The sequence below is a fragment of the Colias eurytheme genome, chromosome 13 (assembly GCF_061535395.1).
Source record: "Colias eurytheme isolate Ceu_HAF_F1 chromosome 13, ilColEury1 Martin Lab GWU primary, whole genome shotgun sequence".
Classification (NCBI taxonomy): domain Eukaryota; kingdom Metazoa; phylum Arthropoda; class Insecta; order Lepidoptera; family Pieridae; genus Colias; species Colias eurytheme.
This window is the reverse complement of record NC_142992.1, coordinates 6904053-6917074: the sequence shown is the minus strand read 5'-3', so window position 1 is coordinate 6917074 and position 13022 is coordinate 6904053. Positions and strand designations below refer to the sequence as shown.

The window sequence follows — 13022 nt, the reverse complement described above, 5'->3', positions numbered from 1 at the left end:
CTCTTCTGGGACACTGGCCTCCCGTAAGCCCGGGAGCTTTCGGGAGCCCGTAATCCACCACGTTGGCCAAATGAGTGCTCGCTTAATATTTTTAATTAATTGCTTAATTTTCGGTATCTTAACGTTATTATAAAGCTGGCAAAATGTGTTTTAAATATAAAGTATAGATGTACTAGTCGTCTCAAAGGTAGAATTTACATAATAAATAAGTAAAAAAAATGCGTTGGTTCTGAATTAATATAGCTGTCTGGGAGTTAGTTATGTTTCGTAGAATGGATGATCTCGATACTCGTGAAGTCACGATTCGCTACGGTTATTGTTAACTAATAAAATATGGTTTGTGTAGCATTAGAAGCGGATGCAATGCTTTGCACCTGCAGTCTCAAACAAGTGTCCATGTTTGTTTCATGAGCAATTAAAAATACATGCGAATTGTTGTATGGCTCGATAAAATTGTATTAAATGGAGACAAGCTTTAAGTTTTTTATTCTGTGCAAAAAAATATTCTTACATATTTATTACCTTTAATGATACATGTGCATGTGCTGCTTTGAAATTAAAATTAGAAAATATTTAGCTCACCAGGGTTTGATATAAGTGTTTATAATTTTATACCATTTATTTTATAGATAAAAGATATTCATATTGTAGAGTTATTCATGCTACGTCAATGGGCATTTTTCTCATCAGTTTTTATTCTTCAGAATACTACATCCAAACAGGATAATACATAGTAATCGTTTTTGGAAGACATAAAGAAATCTATGCATATTGTTATTTTCATAAAAGGTGCCATATTAAAAAAATTCTTAATTGACAATCTTGTAATATAATACAGTCAAATTCTTCTAAGAATCATATTTTATGAAGAACTAACGATTATTGTTGATATATTAAGTAAGTTTCATGTTCAAGTTCTAATAAACGGTCCATTCAATTCATTGAAAATAGATAGATAGAGATGTTAGATAGAGATTGTAACACAAAGGAAAGTTGATTAATGATATTACTTGTCAATGGTACGAATTGACATGTGGTGGGTGTGACAGACAGACATGACTACGGAGCGATCTAGTTACGAAATGTTAGTTTGGAATATTATTAACAACCTGTATGTATGGATGATCGAAGCTTTCGTATCATAAATAGTTTGAAGCATTGTGGAACATAGACTGTGGTTGCTTTTGCAAAAATAAGACTATTTATTGTATTGAATTATTTATAAAAGTAGGAATAACTACAATTTAACATAAATTCATAAATAAATACTGAACCTTTATCTATATGAGATAAATGAATAAACTTGCACCTTCAATAAACTAAACTTATTGGCAGAACAAAAGTAGGTTACAGTAAAACAAACATGCATTTAAAATGATAACATTATAGTGTGTAATATTATGTTCATGATAGCATAATTTATAGAGCACCGGTGTAGTTAATAAAATGCTATTTCAAATGGATATGGATTATAAATAGATATAATAAAAAATATCTTAGTCATAGCCTGGTCGTGGATGAATTTAATGCGTTAAATCTAACCTACTTCAATAATTAAGTAAAAAAAGCACATGATATGGTTAAAAAAGCAAGTCCGGTATTTTCAATTATTCAGACTCGCATCATCACTTTTTGCTGATGAGTTTTTGTAGCAAAATTAGATTACATCACGCTCTGTGGACACGATTTGTTAATAGCTTTATCAATTTTTTTGAACTTAATTAATCAATCTGAGCAATTGAGATGTCTATTTTTGGGTGACTGTAAATAAGTATATCATTAACAGTAGGTATGTTTATTTTAAATATTTATTTATGTTTTTGTTAGTATTCGCTAATGTATGGGAATCAATGTAATAAAAAAAGAAAATGCAATATCACAACTTCAAGCTTTAACATTGCTCAGTCAAATTTTTGTGGATTAAAGCCGCATGATACGATTATTTGTAGGTAATTTATATAAATTCCTATACTTACCTAAATTTTTATTACTAGTTTATTTTATTATTTTTATTATTAGCACTTTCAACCGTAATGTAAAGCTTTATAAATCGGAGTAGTATGGTCTTTAAAGATGTTGACATATGAATTGCATAACTTGCATGTTTATGAAGATAATATCAATAATAATCACTTAATAATAATAATTTTATGCATTCCTCCAGGAAGCGATTATAATAAGTTATTTCTGTACATTAGCTTGATAATTTCATATTGTATTCATACATTGAGGATACGTAATAGAATAAAAAATGTTTTGTTCCTAGAAATATAATAAAAAAATAAATAATGATCACAATCCAGCGCTTAATGATTGCGGAGGTAACGAAACATTAGCACAGCATCCTTTGCAACCTACACGGGCTATTAAATCTTGTAGTTTTTGTTCATTGGACAATTTGTCATTCGTATCCGCCTTTAGTTCCGTACTCGGTCGGCACTTGTAAGTTGAAGCCTTTGTATTTTGTACAATTATGATGTTCAATAGAGATATGATGGGCTATTGCAGTACGCCTATTTTGAATGAGTTGTTTGTAATTAAATATTTATTTTAATAATATGGCAAAATAAGTTAAAATTGTAATGAATTTTTAATTATTTTTTAATTCGGATCGGATTTAAAATGTATTTCATTTTTATTTTTTGTATTTATACAACGTAGAGTTTTTGTTATGAACCTAATAAAAATATTCGAAAGAATAGCATTAATATCTTATAAAATAATTAAATTAACACAAATTATTTACATGTTTTACATTCTGTTACACGTTCCGTGCAATGAGCATTATTTTTAGCATCTTTAAAAATGTTCATATGCAACAGTGTTTTTTTGTAGATGAGTTCTACTTTTCATTATATTGTTACTGAGACCTGATATTCATTGATAATAATTGAAAGTAGAAAGGACCCTAGCTGTTATAGTCTAGTAAAGCTTTATGATGAAACTATAAACAAAGATAAGTGTAGTGTGCGACTTTCACTTAGACCATTTAAATCGCATAGAAAGCGAGCTTACAAGGGCGTGTAACTTTAACAGCATCATTCATAAGATGATTTATTATAATTTTTAATAAGAAACATTCGAGTTAACGTGTAAATTTTTTTTAAGCAGATTGATAGAATTTATTAACATAATCAAATCATTATTATGATGTATTTTTTTTTCAATGATTGTGATGTAATTTCTCGAAAGGTTTAGTCATATTATAATGAAGTGTCTACCAATGATCAAATCCATTTCTGGAACCTAAATAATAACTATGTAAATAAGTACATAGTTTCTATAGATTTAGATTAGCCTAGAGTGTTCAATTTGTTACTCAATGAATATTCTCAATAGTTCAATACATATTATATTACAAACTTTCTCCGCAACTTACAAGCAACTTACATTAACTAAGCTAATAATATTTTATGAAACAAAACAGTTTTATTAATACTTGATATTATCATTAATTGTTACCTATTTTCCTCTATAAAAAACTACGTGTGCATAAACTCATTATAACTTGGTTGTCCTTCAACAGGCTTTCACTGTAGCTAAAGTGCGGGCTACTTATGGTACAGGTGATTCATCATTTTGTCACTTTCATTACATTAGTGCTAAATGAGATTTCAAAATTATAACTTTACTCTGACCTGAAAAAGTTTTGAGACTAAATATGATTTCATTATTATGAAGGTGTGCATGTAAACATATACAAGTATTTAAACATAATAAACAATTCCACTACTTTCAAAAATGGAACATTTTATTTGCCTTTATAATAATATATGGAATACATGGAAATAGCAAGACTTCGATCACGTGACACGTGTAATGTTGAATAATATTTTATTCATTATAAATGTGGGTAGTTTAACAAAACATCAGTCCACCAATTTTCAATTCACCAGTGAATATTAGCGATATAATAAAGAGCAATTTTGCTCGTGATGTGTTAAATGATTGATTACATAGTATAGATTTAGCTTGCTAAAATCATTGTGATGATTGTGTGATGATTGTGATCTAAGTATACATATTATGTTTTTTCGTTCCTTACAGGGTAATTTTGTGGTACATATCAAAATTACCCTAAAAACAAAAGCACAATATTTTGTAGTATAACGAGGAAGATATTACCAAATAATACAGGTAAGTAAGTTTCATCGTCAGTTATTTGAACAGCTATACGAATTATTTTCAATCATGAACTTAAGATACTATCAACGTAATGCACTTCCAAATACATTGCATGTAATTATAAAATTTGTTATTGCCTTGACTTTATCGTTAGCGGAAGTTCTGAAGGGCGGGGGAAATGTACGAGCAAGTTTCGTGATCTCGTGATGCAAATGTCATGCTTCGTAGGTAACTGCTTAGCTACTGATGCGTTAATTATTATAAATTATAATGTTAACATTATCCATTGTGAGCTTTATTGACTTATACTTTTATGTATATTGGAGTAGTTGTGCTGTTGTAAGTAGGTACAGGTTATAATATACTGGTGTGTCATATAGATATACTTAGATGGTCGATGGATGATGTTTCGAGGTGGTTTGTTTATTTTGCAGGACACGATAAGGACAAGTACAAAAAAGTATATGAGAAGTAATTACCAATTTCAAACGGTTTTAGTTGCCGACTTTACGATTTGGCATTTGGATATCAAAAATTATGAAAATATATTGTAAGTTTATTTTTGCATTGGATACTAGGAAGTGAAGAGTCAAGGTAATGCATTGACGTTACTTAAAGCTGCATGCATTTGGTTGATTAGACGTTATTTTTAATCTACATGATATTAAGTTTTTATATAAATATAACACATATTATTATGTCCAACTTATTTTTTGTTCTGGTTTATGAACTACACAAATATCAATTTCTTATAATTATGTTTTGTTACGACAAAAAACATCATATTACTTATTAGAAAAATATTATCAAAGTTTTAGATAATTGTGATTTTTATGTGGGAATAGCATAATAACCAATCAAAATATAGGTAATGAATGAATCTTCATATTTACTTCTTTTACCCACTTACTAATATATTTACTCTTATCATTTGGATATCTAGATCCTATACGTACTTTCAAGCTTGACAACAAGAAAATACTTATGTCCGCGATAGACGTCATTAACTTCCGCGTATTTATTCAAATATAAACATGTCTTTATTGCTAATGCTAGTACATCTTGATAGGTTTGTAAGTACAAACTACAAACATACAACACTTAAATCTCCAATGCATCGGTTTTAATTAAATAAATAAAATACATTATTAAATCTCCCTTACTTGTTAAAATATTTTAGCATTGTCTTTAATAAATAGTTAATCCAAGATAAACAATAAAAAATTCTACATAATGTTTTTAATATGTATAATCATTTAGCCACGCTCTTATAATGCTCTATAGATTTCAGCTTGAGAGGTGCCTTTTTTTTTTTTATTAACAATAGGCAGAGGTTTGGCCACAATCCCACCTGATGGGAAGCGGTGATGTGGCCTACTTGCCTTTTGAAATTCAACTCTTCACGTGTAACCGTGTAATACAATATCAAAGTTATAATGGATTTTGAAAATTGGACAACATCAAGTTTATACGTAATGAGCTTGGAATGAAAATGAAAAGACATGCTTAGAATTTTTGAGGCATGCATCGGTTCTGTTGTTCCAACAATAACTTGTTTATTGTGGACATCTTAACAACATATTAATCAAAGTCTTGACTCGTGACCGTTCGTGGCATGTGACAACGGTCCATTGAAACAAGTTCACATCCTTGTTGCCCAGCGAGACAGATGAAGATAAATCTGTGATGCTGTATACATTTTTTCGCTTACATGTGACTCAAATTAACCTCTCAACCACCGAGAGGCCAGATCCGACCGCGACCCAATAGATTTTCTATTGTGTCAGTGATTCCGGGGCCTGATGGATTCAACAACATTTTTAAGGAGTTTAAGATTTTTTTTTTATTTGTCAAGTAGGTGGGGCATTTGGTATACGGCAATTTCTTATCTATTCTATTTCTTTTCACGCAACACCGTTTCGTAGACACGTACTTATAAATTAATGGACACTTACGTCTGAGTAATATTATGAATTCTATGTATATTATACTAGACTTCTATTTTAACATTACACTAGACTTATATACGTACCAGGATCGCATAAAGATTGCGTTATAACAGCCAATATTAGGAGAAGGAGCGAGAGCCCTTGGCTGCTCCAGGCTCCGATCATCATGTGTTGTTACAGCTGTAACAAATATTAAGACATTATTTAAAAATAGAAATATTTTTCAGGTAATTTGCAATTTATGAACTACAACAAAAGATAAGAATAAATGCTGAAGACGTTATTTATTTCAAAATCTTTTTAACATTTTCATTCTGCAGGTTATGTTCTCTTTCAAAACCAACCTTTTACTTAATATCTTTTTAAATTATTTTATAATAAAACAGACACATACGTCATACATGTACACATTTTATGGATATTTGGACGAAACTTGATATTGGGCTATTGCTTTAACTTATTTATTGAGGTGATTAAACGTATATGTGCTATTGAGGCAATTATTCTTAATTAGTTTCACGTACCCTCAAGTAGAGTACCTACAAATAGGTGTGCTCGGACCAGTATATTGAAACTGTGATATTGACATACTTTTTAGATATAAATGCCAAAGTATTATCTTAATATTATTATCTTAGTATATCTTAATATTATCTATTATCTTAGTATCGTAAAATTATTATCTTAATATTATCTTAGTATTATCTGCCACTAAACTGTTTACAGGTTGGCAGAGTATTATGTAAGTATTTTTTTTCTGTAATGGAATGAAATTTTTTTGTCAAATAAATAAAAGTTCCAAACGTGCGCTTAATTTTTATTATAATAATTTATATATTATTAGTTATTACAATAATATTATGTAATATTATTTATTAAGAGGACTACAATAGCTAGCTAAACTTGAGTGACTCGCGCACATATTAACACAATCAACTTTTATCGTTTTTTTAGTCCTCTTGACGGGTTTTGTTTTTCCCATACTTAATATTTACAAAAATTTACAAACAATTCTGGCGGAAAAAAATCACACGAAATCTATTGATTTGACTAAAAAATAAAACACTATTATTGTATGTAGTATGTTGCTTGTAGAATTATTTGCCGAAAAAAACAGCATGATTGCATGTAGAAAGATTTTTTAGAAGTACCTTTGTGATTTTTTCTATCGAGTAAAATAAGTTGTATTGTGTTTTCAGCACACCATATAACTAGTATATCTCCTGAAGAATATGTATTATATATTTATCTGAGATTGTTTACTGCAGATAATCATATACTTTAAAGCATTATTAAAACTCGCGTTTAGCTCTTCTAGTCCCCTTAAATGTAATGTGCAGGGACATGAATATTAAAAGTATACAACAGTATAGACATTTTACTTAATCCATAAACAGAGGCAGCTATTTATCTAAAATGGAGAGTCTGATTTTCTAAATATCGGTAAACCCTACAAGTAAGGGTCACATTTTAGTGTAGTAAACACTGCTGATAAGGCTACATTCGTATGTTGAAATGCAATCATTTGGCTATATCCAATTATGTATAATTAATCTAGTATCAAAGATAAACCGGATCGCTGTTTATGTAATTTAGAAACTACTTGATACAATATAAGCTTGATGAAGTGAGAGCATGATTTGTTAAATTCTTATTTTCACGTTTTACCTCGTTGTTAATTTTTTCTATAATTTTATAATAAGAAAGATACAAGTATTCTTAGTCGGAATGCAAATTTATCCATTGTATAGGAATATCGGCTCTATATAATGTCTTATACACAAAAGAGAAATACGTAGGATCCATGTAGGTGTATGAACTTGTTCGAGCAACGAACTTGAAATAAATAATGTAGCTTGTGACTTCTTAGTATTTGACTAGCATCTTTGCCTACATAGTAAATAAGTGAAGAATATTATGTTGAATGCATGGAATCTTATTCTCTCTTGTTCTATGCTTGATAAAGGGTTAATTTTTAGTTAAAATGAAATTATGGAACATGAAACTTGGCTGTAATTATTGATAAGTATTAAAATAAGGTTCTTTAAATAGGTTAATCCGTTATTGGATACAATGATTGAATATAGGTTAGTAATTACTACTTCTAATTAAATGCATCTTAATTAAATCACAATAGTCGCTATATTTATATATTTTATTTACTACAGAATTTATTCACATTCTTGACTAGTGGTCAGCCAAGGACGTTCCAAATGTTTTGTATGTGATCTCTAGTGCTTGTACCTAAATCGTATAACGTTGTTGAGTAATCAAGTAAATATCGAGAAGCAACGACATTTGGCAATACAGTTTTATATTATACGATACGAGATCTTGTTTTGTTAGCACAGTTACAAACGTTGTTTATAGGTGATTGGTTTATTCTAATTTCATTATTTATCGGGTTCATTTGATGATTTCAAATATTTTTTTGTGGATGACATGAGTTTTGATATACCTACAAGATACTCTACGAGAAAAAAAACACGAAGACACCCTGGGTTACACTGCCATTAAAAATCATCTTATTAAGTTTATCCCATAAGATGATTTATTTCGTGAGTCTGACTTCTATCAGGTACCTACCTAAAGTTTGATAAAGTGCAACTTATAGCGGATTCTGAGTTGTTTTTCTAAATTAATTTTACAAAATTGTGTGCTCTAGGCTAAATTTATAGAACGTATTTCGAAGACTTCTGTTTAGTTATTTTTTCAGAAACATTAAATAACTTAACATTCAGCATATGATTTAAATACACTTTTAATATGTGAAACCTTACAAATATTCTTTAAAGAAACTATGCACCTTTTCACCATTTGGAAATTAGGTATGTTTAGCAAAGAAGAGGTTATTTGGAATTAATAAAAATATTTTTAAACTAGTAGTGTTCTAATATGCGTATTCATAGGTATGTTTTAAGAAGGCTGAAGTCCATTATCTCTACAAATATGTTCATAATGATGAGATCAATAATCGTAAGTAGTAATTAAAAATTAACGGCACGTTAAATAATTGCTGTTGAGCAAGCAGTGCGTGAATTTGACCTATAAAATCGCGCAAGGTCACTTACAAATCTTGTCCGACCAAAAGTCTATTTTATCCATTGTGTATTTTCATATTTGATAAAAAATTACATATTGGTTTGTCATATTGTAAAAAAAATTAGCACCGATAACGAATATCTTTAAAATAGTAGGTATTACATTATCTGCGGTTTTTAATTTTTATTGATTAACTAGCTTCCGCCCGCGACTCCGTCCGCGCGGAAAAATTAAGATTTATTTATTTCTACGTATTTTTCCAGGATAAAAAGTATCCTGTTTTATGCTCAGGATAATAAGGTATAATTATACCAAGTTTCATCGAAATCGAACCGTTAGTTTTCACGTGATGCCTTCACATACAGACAGACAGACAGACAGACAAAACATTTTTTAATCACATATTTGGGTTTGGTATCGATCCAGTAACACCCCCTGCTATTTATTTTTTCAATATTTTCAATGTACAGAATTGACCCTTCTACAGATTTATTATATGTATAGAATACCTACCTGTATTTAGTGATCAAGTACTTACCTATATTTTAAAATGTTTGGTTGTTCGAAAATATCTATAACTAATCAATGTGCAATTACGTGTTTTGTTTGAAGCTATTGCCTAACAAAATTCCAAACTAAGTGCTACCTATATGAATAAGCTTTATTGAGCGTTTGTAGGTAGGTAAATACTTCAGTAGGTACATATTAATGTTATAAGTGTTGGTGGGCAAGCCCAAGATTACGAAAAGGCAATTTTTAATTACTTTAATCTTTACCGATGTACAGATTATTCGTATATAGCAATATTATTTTATCTACACAATTTTAGCAGATCAAGGATAATCTTTACGCAACAATCTTTCTTACGCAATTTCTTTGAGAGAAGCGTGTACGAATAAAACGGCCTTTGGTCACTTGATAATCAGATGCTGCTCTTTCTGGTCTCCCTGAACTTAGGATGATAAAAAAATATTATATCTCTTAGGATTTACTCTTTTTTTTCTTCTTTGTTCAATTAATAAAAACAGTTGATAGAGAACCCTAAAACATAACAAATACGTGAATCCGGCCTTCAATGCGTTTATTTCACGCTTTAGAACTACTGTTGTATTTGAAGAACCTCTAATTACGTGCGAATCGTCGTCACAATGCTATGTTTATCAAAATTTACACGCATTCGATTAACAATAGGGTGTGTAAATAAAAATTTATCTGCTGAACACATTATAATTTTTTGGGAATAACATGAGTGCATGCTATATTTGTATCTATTTCTATTATATTCTTTAAATAATTCGTCCAATAATCGAGTTATTTAATAATGGCTCAATTACACATACGACTTTTTAAAATAAAAGCTTGCACAAATCACAATATGTCTACCCTACATTTCGCTTGGTCTGGGAGGCAGCTCATAAATATTAAAGTTTAGTGAGTCAGATGAAGGCAATGCAACTCTATTATTAGACATCGATATCCAATTTAGTTTTATGGCGAGATTGAATCAAATCCCTCGTAACTTTGAGCACCGAATATAGGTATTGCAGGCGTTGTTTCGATGTAGCAGGTATATACATTAAGTTGGATCTGGGCCAAATTTAATGCACCATGTTTGCAATTGCAATTTTCTGCTTGTACTTTGTAGTGAATGTAATTCATTTTTATCAAGATTGCATATGTTACTTTCAATTGGGCTTGGGCAGTTTACTTTATTTATGACTTAATTGTTGGGTTGCTAAGCCAGTCTTATTGTAGGTTAGTTTTAATTTAGAATTAAAACAACCTATTCATTATTTATTATTAAGTCTTTACAGTGACTAGTGAGTGTGATATAAGGCATTATATTTGTGCTTAAAATTGAATAACAAAATCCAGAATTTTTCCTTCAGTTTTTTTGCAATTTTAATAAATGGGGGAAAACATATTTTAAAAATATTTGTCGTGATATAAGATAATGGTGTTACCGCCTCATACATAACGTACAATACACGAGACTTGAGCATTGTAATAGGTCATTGGCAGGATGTTATTTAATAATGGCTCAATTACACATACGACTTTTTAAAATAATAGCTTGCACAAATCACAATATGTCTACCCTATATTTCGCTTGGTCTGGGAGGCAGCTCATAAATATTAAAGTTTAGTGAGTCAGATGAAGGCAATGCAACTCAATTTTAATAAGGGGGCAAAACATATTTTAAATATATTTGTCGTGATATAAGATAACGGTGTTACCGCCTCATACATAACGTACAATACACGAGACTTGAGCATTGTAATAGGTCATTGGCAGGATGTTAAATCCATGATGAATCATTAGATTTTCCAGTAAGGATGTACGGTAAAAAATAATTTTAATATATATGTATAATTTAAGCGCATAAATTGCGATATAAAGAAAATTACGATTGTATAAAAAACTGTGCTTTACTTTATTCGAAACTTTATATAGAAAGAAATGAACTATCATGCGTGAATTCATGTTGAAGTCAACGTATGCGGGCTTCTAAATTAAGTTTGTATTTGAAGCAGTTGAAGTTTAATTATTTTACATGCATTATTTAAGCCAAGGCAAATGTTACAAGCAAAGTCACGTCAGTCGCAAAATATGCTGTAATATGCAGTAATCTGTCGAACACCCCTCTATCAAAGTATTGATGTTCAATTATACTGTCACATGTAACACATGGATTGATTGCTTATAATATTAATTCTGTTGGCTATAAATAAAAAGTAAGTCTTAATAATATAATGTAAGCATTTAGTGAGTAATTTCTTTAACATCTAAAAGTTTTAATTGAGAATCTCCAAAATTTTCGGCTTGAGGAAAAATTGAGCTTTTCTTTAGAATAGCGTGTCATAAATTCCTATAAATTTGCTAATTTTCCATAAAATATATCAAAGCATTACTGCTATGATAAAATTAAATCAAACAAAAATAGTAAATTTAATACAGAGGCTTATTGTTGTAAATTAGTTAAATAATATTTAGCCTTTTTTGTCCGCTTCGATAACACTTCATGATTAGTAGGCATTAATCTTTAGGTTACTGAGATGAACCTCAAATAATTAAACAAAACATCGCTACTTTGTCTGTCCGGTTGAGTCAGGTAGCCAGCGTCCTTGCATTCACCACGAGGCAGTTTGGTCACCTTATCACCGAATATCATCGTCTAAGACTGGACCAAGTAGAAAGGTTGGACTCACCTCTTCGCTCTATCCGTGATACATGTCGGCGCTGTCACTACGTGCGAATCGCCACTTATGAGGGAAATATGTTTGAAAACACGAATCGTTCGAATTGTTTACGTAGCGAAAGTGATGTGATCGCGGAAGTACGTACGTGGTGGAAGGCGTTCGTCTCGCGCGCGGCCCGTGTGCTACTCACGGCGGCAACCGTTTCTCCGATCGTGGTGTCACGAGGAGAAAGTATTGGCCGTGGAGCCGCCGGCTGGTGGGGACGTGACGCAGCGCAGCCTTCGGTGAATCCTCATTCTAGAGTCGATCCGTCTGCGATTAGCACAAGATCCGCGTACTGTCACGTTTGATGACCAATTACGGATGATTGATAATTTGACCCGACTTCAAATTACAGCCATTAAAGTTATTTAAAACTTTTTGTATTGTGTTGTAATGGACCAGTCAATTTTTGAGGTTAATTTGAATATTTTTTTTTGCTGAACAATTAAATTCTAAATGTACCACATTCTTTAATGAGATATGTAGAGCGATTGTATTTTCACCACTTCAACTATTTAACTTTTAAAATAACTTATAAATCTTTATTTATATTTCTAGTTACTATTGGCAACATATCATTATCAATAATTGAAAAAAGCTCTATAGATAAAGCGGACAGCACGGTAGTTTTAAAGTATAATCGTAAAGCATTCTATAGAAAGC

At 30.5% G+C, this 13022-nt stretch overlaps 1 protein-coding gene across 1 annotated transcript in view; it reads right to left on the bottom strand.

Annotated features, from left to right (window-relative positions):
• Duox (dual oxidase) overlaps positions 1–12510 on the bottom strand; it is a 34049-nt gene extending 21539 nt beyond the window's left edge. Inside the window, exons 1-2 of the mRNA XM_090108469.1 lie at positions 12327–12510; positions 6158–6254 (exon numbers count right to left, since the gene is read on the bottom strand). Of these exons, the coding sequence (XP_089964595.1) occupies positions 6158–6242 (85 nt within the window). The 5' untranslated portion in view covers positions 6243–6254; positions 12327–12510. The remainder of the gene's footprint in view (positions 1–6157; positions 6255–12326) is intronic.
• Positions 12511–13022: the final 512 nt, after the last annotated feature.